At 47.7% G+C, this 15,108-nt stretch overlaps 1 protein-coding gene across 3 annotated transcripts in view; it reads left to right on the top strand.

Annotated features, from left to right (window-relative positions):
- The first annotated feature begins 2,800 nt into the window (after positions 1–2,800).
- Positions 2,801–15,108, top strand: part of Camk1d (calcium/calmodulin dependent protein kinase ID) — a 395,379-nt gene continuing 383,071 nt past the window's right edge. The window contains exon 1 of one of the 3 annotated variants that reach the window (XM_021150928.1): positions 2,801–3,181. In XM_021150928.1, the coding sequence (XP_021006587.1) occupies positions 3,090–3,181 (92 nt within the window). In that variant the 5' untranslated portion in view covers positions 2,801–3,089. The remainder of the gene's footprint in view (positions 3,182–15,108) is intronic. The other 2 variants (XM_029473783.1, XM_021150944.2) reach the window with 2 other exon arrangements.

Below are 15,108 nucleotides of genomic sequence, written 5' to 3'. Positions count from 1 at the left end.
CTCTTTAGTAAAGCTTTAGGTCCGGCATGGTGATTCCACCAGAGGTTCTTTTATCCTTGAGAAGAGTTTTTGCTATCCTAGGTTTTTTGTTATTTCAGATGAATTCACTTTTTATTATTAGTATTAGTATTTTTAATGATCTCTTACTGGCCTAAAACTCACCAAATAGGCTAGGTTGGCTGTTTAGGTAGGCACTGTGTTCCAGAATTCTCTTACCTCTTATCTCCACCTTCCTAGCCTTGGGATTACAAGTGTTTGTCACCACAGCTGGCTTATTATTATTATTATTTTATTATTATTATTATTGCTAAAAACAGAAACAAAAAATATACTCCAAATCACCTGGCTTCAGGGGGATTGAACTTAGGTCCTCACATGTGCAAGACAAGCACTTTACCTACTGAACCATCTCCCAGGTCCTTATCTCTGCTTTTCTTAGGAAATTGGAATTGCCTGTTTTTGATCAAATGGAAAGAGAGGGAGATGGAGAAGGAGAAAGGAAACGATACAGAAGGGGCACAGGACAGTGTTGCTGGATTCTGTTGACCCATGCTTTATGCAATAAGATACCAGTGTATACAGTTCTTACTGGAGGGGATGCTGTATGCTTTGGACTTTGGGCATGTCTCCATCTTGGAGAGAGGTTCCTTAGTTCTCCCCCACCCCCACCGCTCAGATATTGTTTGTAGAATTTCTTCTGGGTTTGTAAAAGCAAGCACAGTCATGTGGGCATAATGACATTCTGACGTTAATCCCATAAGATTATAATGGAGCTGCAAAATTCCTATGGCCCAGTGACCTCTTAGCCAGTCATAACATCAGTGTGACCCATTACTCATGAGTCTGTGGTAATGGTGGTGTAAACAGACCTACAATGGTGTGCTTTGCCTAGAAATACTGTAGATATCACTCCTTAGGTAGACAATGCTTGATAATAAATGACTCTTACTGAATTATCTATTGACTGGGTTGGACTTTTTTTTTTATTTTAGATTATGTTTCTTCTGCTTGTGAAAGAAAACTTGACTGTAAATCAGTTTGCTATATTATGCCGGCAGTACCCTCTTGTATGTTGTATTTACCGTGCCTCTCGATTGCATCATTTTGTCTTGTGCTTGATTTAATTTCATGTTTTGTTCGTTATGGTCCTAGGAGCAATAGGCTGTTTCTCCCCACCCCCCAACCCCGTGAGCGTGTGTATCCCACAGGCTGGGTGTGTACAGCATCCAGGTTTGTGTAAATACACTTAACGTGACGATCATATGACTCGGTCGTCACACTCCTAAACAACCAATGGTTATAACCCCCTTCTCTGCTGTTCTCAGCTTCAAGAGCTTAGGACTAAGGGCCAAAGAAAGGTGGAAAACAGTACTGAGAATCTAGGGATAGGTGGATTTGTCTTCTAACCTCCTTGGGAGTCCACAAAGGGCTCCAAAGCAGAGTCTCTGGCCAGTCTGAACCAATGGGGAGGTGTTGGGGGGGGGATTTCTTTTTCTGAAAGCAGATTCACACCTCCTCCTCCTCCCTCTCAAATTGGAACAGTCCTGGGAAAATGGGACAGGTGTCCCCAGTTAAGAGACAGGGCTGTTTACTCAATTCAGCTGAGCAGCTCTAAGGGCGAGGAAGTCTTGCTGCAAAGAAAACTTAACATTTCCTATCAAGAGGTAGTAGTCCCTGCCAGTTGGACCAAAGGACCAACTGGAAACACTGCCTACTGTCCTCTAACAGGTGAATACCAGGTGAGAGTGGGCAGGTCAAAGTTCACTCTGGAGACCCGAGGCCCGAGGAAAATGTATCTCTGCCTCTACCTTAACCTTCTAAGTAAGCCACCTGCGGGGTATGCTGATGGGGGAAGGCGCTAGAGAGAGGCGTCTTTCCATAGAATCGCTGTATTTTGGCCACGGCCTCAGAGCATCAGGAGTAAAATGAGAAAGAGGAAATCAGAAGGATTGAAACACTAGTCAGTCCAGTCACTCCAGTTCTGGGCCAGGCCAGGCCAGCCACCATGTCCCGCATCCACCCATCACTTGGCCGCCAAATAACCCCTGGAGTTTTACTCCCGAAGGGACCACCAGGCGGTGATTGGCTCGTCTTGGGCGTGCCTGTCCGATACACTCCGAGGTTTCCTTTAGCTGCTCCAAAACTGACGTGAAGCAGATTTTGGTGCAATGCGAATTAGCTCCAGCAGCGGAGTCCGGAGCTGACTGCCGAGCTCCGGGAGCGCCTGCTGGGGCCAAGCTGGGGCCAGGAGTCAACGCCCGCCCGCGATGGCTCCATCCAGGCCGCCGCCCATTGCCTTGACAACAAGCCCCCACCCGCCCTCCTGCACAGCAGGCTTGGGTCACCCGCTCTTGGGTACGCGAAGGCGCCCCGCCCTGGGCGCCCCGCATCCGTGAGCCGCGCAACCCCACCTTGCCGAGAGCTTCCGAGCGCCAAGCAGAGGCGCCCCCTCCTGCTCGAAGAGGGAAAGCCCGGGCGCCCCCAGCATTGACTTCATAATAAAGCTCCCTAAAGCCTAGGGCTCCCCCGCGCGTTCCGGCGCCCTGCACCTGCTGGGTTCTCCCACCCGCCCTCGCCCGGGGACCCAGGGTGCGCGGACGGCCCGGGAGCGTGCGTGGCTCCGTGGTCAAGTGCTGCACCCCGTCGCCCAAGCACGGAGCTCCTGGGGAGGGGAGGGGGAGCGGGACATCCCCGAAGGCCGCCTCGCGGGAGGCGGGGAGGCTGCCGGGTGCACTGGGAGGGCGGGGAGCCCGCGGGAGGAGGCGGGCTGGGGGAGTGGGGCGGGCGGCGGGGAGGGAGCAGGAGCCAAGCAAGAAAGTAGCAGAAAGTGAGGCTGGCAGGCGGCGGCAGAGGCAGGAAGTCTTTGCCGGAGAGCAGTAGAAATTAGAGCCAGGGAGGGACCGCGGCGGCAGCAGCCAAGGCGAAAGAGGAAACTGCCGAAGAGGAAGCTCTGCGGCAGCCCGAGCCTCCCTGCGCTCCGCATCCTCCCGCTCCGCATCCCGGCGCCGGGCATCCCCCGGAGCCCGCGCCGCGCCTCCGGCGCCCCTTCCCCAGCACAACCCTTGGCCGCCCTACAGCATTGGTCTGCCATGGCCCGGGAGAACGGCGAGAGCAGCTCCTCCTGGAAAAAGCAAGCAGAAGACATTAAGAAGATCTTCGAGTTCAAGGAGACCCTCGGAACGTAAGTGGGTGCTGGGGACCAGCGGGTGGAAGTAGCATCGGTGGCGGCAGCAGCATCGGCTGCTCCTGCTGCTACCGTCGCCACCGCCACCGCGGCAGAAACTGGCTGGTCGATGCGTCCTCATTGTCCCATAGTCCGCTCTTATGGGGACCCTCCGCGAGTCCACCGCGTGGGTCTGCGCCCACGGTTGACACCTCTCCTGGGCGGGGGAGGGGAGCGCAGGGCGCGCAGAGAACAGCCCACGCGGGCGGGCGACTTTCCTTTTCCCTTGCCACCACCGCCCTCCACTGATTTTCTCCCCACGCGTGACTGTGGGCTGAGCATGGTGGATCTCGCTGATCGCTGGCTGTGTGCACTTACTCATCGTGTGTATGGGCGCACTGGGTCGACGAAAGTGGTCACGAGGAAATTCAGCTTTTGGTCCTACCCTTACATCATATATTCCTATGGAATTGACATATGCACGTACTAGGTGTAGACAAGACTTTGGCTGGCCTCAGGATGATGGGAGGGAAGAATTTCGCAGTGTTCAGAGTGACATGTGGTCAGAGCTTCATCTGTGTGTACATTTCACCATAGGGTCAGATGCCCGGCGCTGGGGTTCATGTCCGGGTGGGAGGAGGATCAGTGAGTCTTTAGGGGCGGTTCTCTCCGGGGCTCATGCTTGATGGTTACATCTCCAGAAAGCAGAAATAATCAAAAGTGTGTGTCATCAGAGCTCTGAACATGTGCCACTCAGTACAGCTGCAGTTCCCTTCCTGCGCATGAGTTGGCTTTGTTTTGTTTTGAAGCGCCTCAGATAGGTACAGGGGCTGCGAAAGAATTCAGCGCTGCGGAATGAGTCTGAAGTTCAAGTTATTTTCTTCCACCACTTGATCGGTTTCTGGTTTTGATCGGTATCTGTACATAAAGATACAGTTTCACACGTGCTCCGTGAAAAGAACCTTTGCTGGGGTTTAGGGGGGTGCTGATGACTCGGAGAAAAGGAGGAGGCGATTCCCGGGTGTACCTGTGTTGCTGGGCGCTTTTCTTTCCTCCTGCCCTCTCGGCCTTCTTATTTCTGCGCTTGGTTTGCTTTTCCAGGACCTCAGTTTTCAAACCTGCTCCAAGTGCAGAGTCCCACAGCTAAATATTGGTAATTATCTCCCTCCACCCCTCCCGCACCCCATCTGCAGTGTGCCCCCCAGAGACAAGTTGAAGGGTGGCTTTCTCAGCTGTGCTCCCAGATTCCTGGGACAGACCTGTGCAGTGTGCTGAAGCTCTCAATAGGGTCACCCTGCTGTGTCTGCTGGGCACCAGGGAAGGCATCTCTGTGCACCTACTTGCTGTCTTTGTGGAAATAAAACAAGAGGGCTCTTAGCTTTTTAGTACAGAGGGTGGGGGTGGGGACGGGGTTCCTGGCTAAGAGATTACTTCTGGTCCAAACTTTTAAAATTTGTCATTGAGGTTTGAGGTTGTGCATCTGAGCCGCACAAGTTAACAGGAAAACAGAAGTGTTTATCAGTCTTAAACTGGTTGTCAGTCAGGGACCTGGCATATGGCTGCAGGTGAGGGGATGGCAGATTGAGGAATACCCTCAGGTGTGAACCCCTTACGTGTCTTTTGCCGGCCTGAAGGGCCCCTTTGCCTGCAGCCTTAAGGCAGGTGGCTACAATCTCTCTTTATAGACTCTGCTCATTGGCAAAGCCCCAGCACTGTACCTGCACCTCTGCAGTGGCCAGGCTGCTGAGCTCAGGGAGCCGGCTTTGAGTAGACTGTGCTGTGTAACACCCTGCTTGGTTTGACTGGAGAGGCTGCCATCCTGGAAAGGATGGAGTTTTGCCTCCGTGTTGACTTGAGCGCAGGCAGAACAACTTCATGGACTTGAGCTGTCTTCTAGGGTACCATTTGTCTGAAAAGAATTCAGAAACTCCCTGGTGTGATGCTGGCAGGGTACCTAGGACGGTACTAGAAATAAAATGATCAAGATAAAAACAGTCGAATGACACAATAGGGTTTCTCTGTGTAGCTTTGGCTGTTCTGGAACGTGCTTTGTAGACCAGACTGGTTTTGAACTCACAAGAGATCCACCTGCCTCTGCCTCCCAAGTGTTAGGGCTAAAGAAATGTGCCACCACCACTTAGCCTATGGTGGCATTCTTAAAGGTATACAAAGCACTAGGCATTTGTTCTATGGCCCTTGTGTGTATTAATTCATCTAACTGACACCCTAAATTTATGACATTAGTCTTACCCATAGTTTTCAGATGAGGAATGGGGCAACTGAGAGGCTGTGAGCTAACAAGCTAACTACCAAGTGATGGAGATAATAGAGCTAGGCAGAGGAGGCGTGAGTGTGCACATGTATGAGGGGTCAGAGGTCACCATTGCCTGTCTCCCACCTTCACTCTCTGCCTTACTTTCTGAACTGGGGTCTCACACTGAACCTGGGGCTGATCTGTTTGGCCAGAGTGGCTGGCTGAGGAACTTCAGGGATCCAGCTGTGCTGGGATTACAGATGAGTGCTGCAGTGGCTGGCTTTTATGTGGGTGATGGGAATACAAATTCATTTCCTCATGCTCGTGTGGTAGACTGACCCAGACATCTTTCCAGTTCCTGAATGAGCAGCCGTCCTGAGCCTCAGTGCCACCGAGCCACCGTGTAGTCTAAAACTAATCATTTAACATGAAAGTAGCCAAGTGCTTGCCTAGCCTACTATGTGAGGCCTGAGTTATATGTCAGGACTCAGATAGTTTAAAAAGCATTTTAGCATATGGAAAGCCAATTTTAATAAGGGTTCACATAAGCCACAATTAGGAACAACCTGTTGTCTAAATGTGCAAAGATTTCAAAGTTCTTGGCTTATTAACAGTGCACTATTTCCCTGGCCTTGCTAGAAGTGGCCCCAAGTTGAGAATGTCTGGCTCACCCTGGGCCAAGTCTAGTGATCTCAGTCTGAACCTTACTGTAGATGTACTTTCTGTTCTTCTGTGTGGGTTTGAAATCTGGACTTTCCCCTTATTTGTAATGAAGTCTAGTAGAGGTGTAGATAAAAATAACTGGACTCTGTGCCCAAAGATCTGTGTAGCTCCAGTATCCTGGCCCCCACACCTTCACCAAACACCTTCAAGATCCTAAGGCAGAAAAATCCCCGCCAGAAAATGGTGCTTTTGAAAACAAACAAACAAACACACAATCCTGGAGGAATATGCACTTGCCAGGCTTTGTAATCTTGTATTTGGCAATCTTATCCAGTATTTTTCCTTATAGGCTAGAAGGTTTAATGTTAGAAGCAGAGGGTCAAGCCATTTTGTCAGTGTGCTTAGGGGGACCTTGCTGAATAGGGGCCCAGGGAGAGATGACTGGATCATGAGGATGGAAGAAGAAATTGAGGGGGGTCAGGAGCAGACATGGGTATGTCTAAGGCACCTTCAAGTCAGGCCCCAAGCAATGCATTCACCCTCTGTGCTTCATTTTAGTATCCTGCAAAGGGGGATCCCAGAACCTAACCATATCTCTGACTGAGGTGGTGAGACTTAATTACTGTTTATTAATCAACAACATGTTTTCAGATCCTTGGCACACAGTGAGAGCAGATAAATGTTGTATAACAGCAAATTAGGAATGGTAAACATTTCTGTTGGCGCATTTGCCAGGCTGTTACAGGCATTTTTGCTGGTGTGTGTGTCCCTGTTTATGTGTGTCTGTGTGCAGGTGCATGCATGTGTGTATATCACATGTAGGGGTGTAGGCCAGAGAACAATCTTGGCTGTTTTTCCTCAGGGCCCACCCCCTTCCCCTTTGAGATAGGCTCTCCCATTGGCCTGGAACTCACCAGGCGAGGCTGTCTGAGCAGCAGGCCCTTGGGACCAGCCTGAGTGTTGCCTCTGCTTCTCTAGTTGCCTTACAAGTGCGTGCTACCAGGCCTAGCATATGATTTTTATTATTTAATTTTTTAAAAAGTATGGGTTCTGGACATTGGGCTCTGGCCCTCATGTTTACAAGACAAACACTTTACTGACTATTTCCCAGCCACATGGATCTCCTTTAGCACCGTTTGAAGAAAACAGGAACTTCACGTCTACCATTTGGAGAACAGTTGAGGGGAGGTTCTCAAATGCCCTGACAACCCAATATTTTGTGGTTCACTTGTATCTGGAAGGCATTTCTAATTGTTGCTCCTTGGAGTTGCCTTGTGTGACTAGGTGCACCTCATTTCTACTTAAGTGTGTGTGTGTGTGTGTGCGCGCGCGCGCGCGCGCACACGCGCGCTTGCAGGTGAGTGAGCACATGTTGTGCATGCATTTGTAAGTAGACCTTGGATCCTGGTTTTTGAGACAGGGTTTTTCATTGGCCTGGAGTTTACCTATTAGCTGGATTAGCTGGCCAGGGAGCCCAGATATTTGTCTGTCTCTACAGCATGGTGTTCTAAGCACCATGAACCCCAGCTTTTCCCTGGGTGCTGGGGATCAAACACAGGTCCTCGTGCTTGTGCATCAAGCTCTGTATCAACCCCGTGCCATCTTCCCAACCCTGTGGAGGGACTTTTTTTTCCTTTGAAAGACAGGTTATTTTTGTGCAAGATCTTTGGCTTGTCCTGGACTCAAGTTGTATACCAGGCTGGCCTTGAACTCACAGACATCTGTCTGCCTCTGCCTCCTAGGTGCTGGGATTAATGGCATGCACCATTAGGTTCAATGGCTATGGAGGGATATTTTTATGACCATTCAAGCTGTGGATGAAACAGCCCAGACCAGCTGCTTATCCCGAATAGAGGGAGCGGCAGTGAATCTATTTCATTAATCAAGTGCCTGCTGGGTGCTGCTTTAGGAGGTGAATAAATGAATATTTCTATGGGTTCAGGAACCTTCCTTCCCACCTGTACTATCCACACACTGCTCACTGAACATACCTGTTGAGGCCAAAAGTGAGTTGTCTGAAATCCTAGATGGGACATAGGTTTCTCTTTTCTTTTGGTGGGAGTGGGGGGCCTGGGGGACAGGATGGGGGGTTCCCTTGCAAAGCTACTTGGTTCGGTTTACATACTTGCACCACTGGTTACACTGCTGCACCTGAGGTCGGTCGGATTCTTAGTATCTGTGTAGAGCGGCGTCTGGAAGCCTAGCAAGGGAGCAGGCCTGCCTCTCCGGGGGCTTAGCTCTCAGGCTTGTTTGGAGGTATGATATCGATTTGGTTTACATCTCTAAGGTTACCTTTGAGATGAATGCCTGCTATGTTCTAGATTTTTGGCTTTGCTGTGATGAAAACTGACTTTCAGGCCTGAGAGCCAAAGTTGGGATGTCCCTACCGTGCCCCAGGGGAGTGCAGACAGTTCAGTGGGATGGGGAGGTGACTGTGTGTTAGGAGCTCTGGGGTCTCTATGCTTTAGCTGAGTGGGATCTGGGAAGTGAACTCTGGGCTAGGGCTTCTCCCCAGAGGGTCTAATGAGGGTTGGGTCTCAAGCCTCACTTTATGGTTTAAGCTGGTCTCTGAGTGCACAGTGGCTGTGCTTGGCTGCTCTCAGGAGAGGACTTGGTCTCAGGTGGACGTCCATGTGCTCCCAGGAGAGGACTTCAGGGGTTAACCTGTTGGGCTTTCCTTTGGTTGAGTCTCCATAAATCCCTCTAATCTCTCCTTTCCCCAGATAAATCTCCTAAATCCCCCTCCAATCTCTCTCCTCCCTCTTTTCTTCCTCTCCCCTCTCTGAAGGCTTAGGTGGTAGCTCAGTAGGGAATTGTCATATTATTGGTCATCTTGCCAGAGGCTGTCAGGTTACTGGACCTCATGCCTGGGATCTCACAGGGACCAGCAGGGAATCCAAAGGCCACTGTGTACACGTCCCTTTAATTAGTGAAGGGATTTCTGAGAGGTGGCTATGCAAGACTGATGGCATAGGCATCTGGGCAGGTTTCTTTTCTGACTCAGTATGGCCAGTTCAGTGCTTATGTAGTTAAAGCAGGAGGACGTGTGGACTCTGGGAGGGATGCCAGCACTTTTTTTCCCCCCTCAGCCTATGTCAGTTATGCCCTTATGACTTTCTATGGTGCTGGAGAGCATTTCTTCTTTTGGCTGGGGTTTGACTAGATCCTATTTGATTTTTAAAAGAAAGTTTATTATACACTGTATATACAATGTATATACAGTGTATACAAAGTTCCCCATTCACCCTCAAATCCTAGCAAGAATAACCTCCAAATGCATGCCCTAGATGGTCAAGTTCATTCTGTGGCAGACCACATTGATTCCACAACTTTAGCCCTGTGCTACGTGTGTTTCACCGGGACCAAAATAAACCTCCTATGTGTGTGTGTGTGTGTGTGTGTGTGTAGGCCAGAGGTCATGCAAGGATATAGGTCTTCAGGTGTTGCCTGTCCAGCTGGTTTAAGAGACAGAGCTTGCCACCACTGGGTTGGAACTCACTAGGAAGGTTGGTTCGTCTGGCCTAGGACCCACCTGGTTTTCTGTTTCCCCAACATTGGGATTACAAGTGCATGCAACCATACCTGGCTTTTAAATGTGGGTTCTGGGAATCCAACTCAGGTCTTCCACGTTCCCAGCTATCTCTGCAGCCCTACCGATTCTATTCTTGGTTCACACTGTGTCTTGGGGACAAATGTTTAAGATAGATGATTTGCTGAACCTGGGAAGGGGAAGTAATAAAAATGAAATAGGAAGTTCACATCAGCACAGCTGTTGGTAGCTCAGAGACACTAGGTATTTCCTTAATCCTTCTGGGTCTAGGTGGAGATAGAAGTTACCACCTCTTGGATTGTTATAGGGGATTCAATTCCACAAAATTGGGATTGGATAAACAGGAGCTGTGATATACCTAAGGTTCATCCAGGCTAGGACCAGTGAGAAGAACATGCTAGTGTCTGCTGGAAATTAATTTTTGGACACTCTTGTTGCAAATATGCAGAATTTGTATTTAACCTTTCAGAAAATTAATTTAAGCAGCCACAGACAAACTCTCTCATTCAGCCAGAGGAGAACACCTGCTAATTGTTCTTCAAGTACAGCTATAAACATGGTTTAGAGATTGCCTGGGAGCCAGTACAGGTTCTGTCAGGCTTCATTGTTTCCTAGCTGTGTGGTTTTTGGTCTTTCTTGACCATTCTGAGCCCTCTGGCCTCCTCCATAAAATCAGGTAGTGAAGGACCCAATAGGAGGGTAGCAATGAAGATGAGGTGAAGGGTGGAGCAAAACCATCAAGAACACTGTGTGAGTTTGAGCTCAGTGAACGGCAGCTCTCTGTCATTAGCCCCTGCTCCTCAGAGGCTGTTTGTAGGTCTGAAGACTGTCCTGGACCATTCACAGCTTTTGCCAGCAGGAGGTGATTAAACCATATAGTGCTAGCATTAACCAAAAGACTCAGCTTGAAAGTCTTCTCTAGGCCAGCCGTGAGCGGGAGCGGGAGTGACCTACTTTGTTACCATCCCTTCCTCTGGCTGGCTAACCAGATTTGTGCTTCTGCTTCTCTTCCTGTTTCCTGAGCTGAGTTTGAAAACTCAGTCTACATCAGCTGGTGCAAGAGTCTTCTTAGAGACACACTGCAGTCTTTGTGCTGCTGCCGTGTTTCCTCAGCATTAGTATGCTGTTCCTTTAGGGCAGTTGTTTGTTTCCACCTTGTGTCTTATTGCAAGTAATGCATATGTGTATGTGCATACATACATAAAAACTTTTTCTTTTGTGGTACTGCAAATGGAATCTCTTAAGATCTTGTGCATGAGCTGTATCTCCAACTCTGAGAATAGTATTTTTATTTGATGACTGAAGTCACTTACCTAAAAATGTCATTTCATCACAGACTTGTATAGTTTACAACCTTTGGGGTGGAGGAGATAGCTCATTTGGAACTACCTTAGTTAGAACCCCAGAACTCACCAAAAATTTCTGGGTTTGTAATCCCACACGTGTTTTTAATCCCAGCACTGGGGAGGAAGATACTGGTGTATTCCTGGGGCATTCTGGCCTGCTAGCCTAGTTTACTTGATAATTTCTCGGCCAGGGAGAGACCCTGTCTCAAAAATATGGTGGATGGTACCTAAGGAATGACACTGAGGTTGTCTTTTGGCCTCCACACACATGTTCACATATGTTCACATCCACCCACATGCATATGTGCACCTGCACACATACAAACATTCACGTGCAGCCATGCAGTGTATCTTAGTTCCTTTTCCTGCTGATGAGAAAAAAATTGTCCTGACAAAAGGAACTCAATGGAGAAAGGGTTCATTTTACCCTTTAGTTCCATCATACAGTCAATGATGGGGGGGGGGTAGTCAAAGCATCAGGCACTCGAAACAGCTGGTCACAACCACACCCATAACTGGAAGCAGAGAACAATAAATGCATGATGCTATTCTGCTTCCATTCTCATCTATGAAGTCTAGGGAATGGTGCTACCCATGGTAGGCAGGTCTTCCCACCCCAATTATGAAGTCTAGGGAATCCTGAAAGCACTGTATTAAATAAAACCTCAGGCAGCCCCTGGAAGAGGAAGTTGTTGGTTAATCAGTCCCTTGTTATAGGCCACATATAGGCCTTGTTATAGGCCACATATAGACCTTGTTATAGGACGCATAATAGGTAAAAAGCATCAAGGACTGTGATTGCCTTGATTGCCAAAGTGAGGCTGCCCTCGAACTAGACAAGGTCTATTTTAAGACTTTCTTCTAAGCTTTCACGGCTGTTTTCTGATGTATATTTTCTCTAGGAAGTCAACTTTGTATGGTAATTAGTGTCTTGCTCAGGCCTAGGGAGAACCCTGGAGCCCATGAGAATGCAAGGGACTTGGTGGTTAGTAAAGATGAACGTAGTGTGGGCTTTCTGTGGCCCCTTTGGCCCCTTTTACAACTGTGATGTAATAACAAGACTTCACATTTGTTTCCTGCTATTTCCGTTCAACAATTGTGGTTAAATAGTAACATAGACCTTAACCATCGCAGCCATTTCTAGTTGTAGACGCCACTTTCAGAACATCCGTGTTGGGCAACCACCACCACCATCCATCTATAGAATTTTTCACTCTTCCCAAATGGGACCTTTATACTCATAACCAATCACGTTCTCTTTCTGTCCCCCAGGTCCCCGACAGCCAGCATCCCACATTTGGTCTCTCTGGTTTTGAGTTCTTTAACATGGCTTCCATGAGTGGACTCACGGCCTTGTGTGTTTAAGCTTATTTTACCTAGAGTGTCACATTTGCCTAAGCTGTAGTAGGCATTGTGATTCTCCAGCCTGTAAAGCAGTCATAGTTCACTGTATGGATGTACTACATTTTTTTGCTTATCTTTTTATCAATAGACCAGTACAGTTTTTACTTCTTGCAAATGTGAATAATGCTTCTATCAATCCAGATATGCAAGTCTCTTCTTAAGACCGTGTTTTCAGTTCTTTAGGGGAACATATATAGAAATGTCAGTGTTGATTAATGCTTCTTCATTCATACACACACACACACACACACACACACATACACGTGTGTGTGTGTAATCTATCTATCTATCTATCTATCTATCTATCTATCTATCTATCCTTTGGGGGGGTTAGTTTTCTATTTATCTCAAGCTGTGCTTGGAGTCTCTAGGTAGCCAAGAATGACCTCGAACTCCTGATTCTCTTTGCTTCATCTTCCAAGTGCCAGTATTACAGGCGTGGACCACCATACCCAGATTCCACACTTCATTTTCATTTTTTTTTCACTTTTGTGGATTGAATGTAGGGTCTCAGGCATGCTATCTGCTAGATAAGTGCTATGTTTAATTTTAATTACATTAATTATTCTAGTGTGCATTGCATGGGTGTGGGGCATGCACGCGCGTGTGCACATACTCACCCTTATGTGTGCCTGAGGAGGTTGCAGCAGGACGTTGGTGTTTTCCTGTCACTCTCTGTTTTATTGAATGAGACAGGGTTGCTCACTGATAGGAAATTTAGTTGTTTCTGATTAGTCTGGCAGGCCAGTGCTCTCTGAACCTGCCTGTCACTGCCACAACTGCTGAGGTTATAATAATGTCCAGCCATGACTGGCATTTCATGTGGATGCGGAGGATACACACTCAGGTCCTAACCTTTGCAGAGTGAGCACTGTCAGCTGCCCAGCCATCTTCCCACACACCGGGATTCTGAGTTGATGTACCACCCTTTTGTTCTCTGTGTTATTTTACAGTGTGGAAAAATAATTGTTATAGCTCTGCTTTCTTCTGACTCTTCAAGTAGCTTCATGGTAAATGAACGCAGTTCTCACCCCCATTTTACAGATAAGCAAACCAAAGGTCAGAGGGGTTAAACAACCCAGGCTAAAATGCGGCAGAGTGGAGAGAGATGAGCCTTCTGGCTCCCAATTCTGAGCTTTTCCCTCTCATCTCATGCTGGGAACAGAGCTGCTTGCTGGAGTTGGAGACATAGAGGAGGTGCTGACCATAAAGAAGGAAAGCAAACTATTGCCCTTCTATGGATACGTGTGGCAGGACAGCGCAGGCTGTCAGAAGCTGCTGGCCGGGAGGGAGCAATGATTTTAGGCCTCCATCTGGGTCCATCCCATGCGCCCTATGTTTAGTAACCTACTTGTGAGAGTCCTGAGCAAATTTCAACTTGGGCAAATTCACGGGGGGCATAGAGGATGGGAACCTGCCCTTTCTTGCTAGCTCTGTTAGTCAGGATCCAGAATCTGGTTTTTTTTTTTTTAATTTATTTTTTTTAATTAGGTATTTTCTTCATTTACATTTCAAATGCTATCCCAAAAGTCCCCCAGACCCTCCCTCCATCTCCCCCCACTCCCAGTACTTGGAGGACCGAGAATCTTGATCTCTCCCTCAGTATGACTTGATTACCTTGATCCACGTGAATCATATGCTCACATTACAGACATTTCATAAGTCCCAAATGAGCCAAGCCAGCTGTGAGACAGTATATAATGAGGCCTATGTCACCCAGGAGGCATTATTCTATTATAAAGATGATAGCTTTATGAACAAGCCTTTATCATGTTAGCAATATGCTCACCTTTGAAAATGAAGCTATCATCTTTTGAGAAGGCGCTTAAATTGGGCATATAGTGACCTTGAATCTTCCCCCAGAGTTTCTTAGTATAATAATCTATCTGGCCCTACTAGGTGCTTCTTCTGCTTCTGCTTCTGCTTCTGCTTCTGCTTCTGCTTCTGCTTCTGCTTCTGCTTCTGCTTCTGCTTCTTCTGCTTTTTCTTCACCTCTTCCTTTTCCTCCACCTCCTCCTTCTCCTCCACTCCCTCATCTTCTTCCTCCTCTCCCTCCTCTTCCTCCTGTTCCTTCTCCTCCTTCTTGTCATTATTTATTACTATTATTACATTGTTTTCAGTATTAGTTTTTAAGTGATTGACACTGTAAGGGAAACTTTTGAAAAGAAATAGGGCTGGAGAGGTGGCTCAGTGGTTAAGAGCACTGACTGCTCTTCTAGAGGTCCTGAGTTCAATTCCCAGCAACCACATGGTGGCTCACAGCTGTCTGTAATAGGATCCAATGCCCTTGTTTGGTGTGTCTGAAGACAGCTATAGTTTGAAGATAAGCTACAGTGTGCTCATACATAAAGTAAGTAAGTAAATCTTTAACAAAAAGAAATAGTAAAAATAAATATTATCTAGTGAGAGAATTTAAAAACCATGAAAGGGTATTTGGTGCATTTTCTGTAGCTGTAACGACAAACTATAGACTAGATAGTTTACAAAGAAAAGAGCTTTACTTGCTTGTGTTACAATTCTAGAGCTTCAAGAACATAACTAATGCATTTGCTTGGTATCTGGTGGGCTTTATTTGCAGGTAGGAGATGTTCTAGAAAGTTCTCTTACTCTCTGTCTCTCTCTGTTTCTCTCCCCCTGTATGTGTTTGTGTCTATGTATGTATGTGTGTAGCTCTCTCTCTCTGGCTTTCTGTGTCTTTCTGCCTCTTTCTGCCTCTGCCTCTGCCTCT

This window comes from Mus caroli, chromosome 2 (genome assembly GCF_900094665.2).
Source record: "Mus caroli chromosome 2, CAROLI_EIJ_v1.1, whole genome shotgun sequence".
NCBI classification, from domain to species: domain Eukaryota; kingdom Metazoa; phylum Chordata; class Mammalia; order Rodentia; family Muridae; genus Mus; species Mus caroli.
The sequence above is the reverse complement of the archived record's forward strand: the minus strand, read 5'-3'. Positions and strand labels throughout refer to the sequence as shown.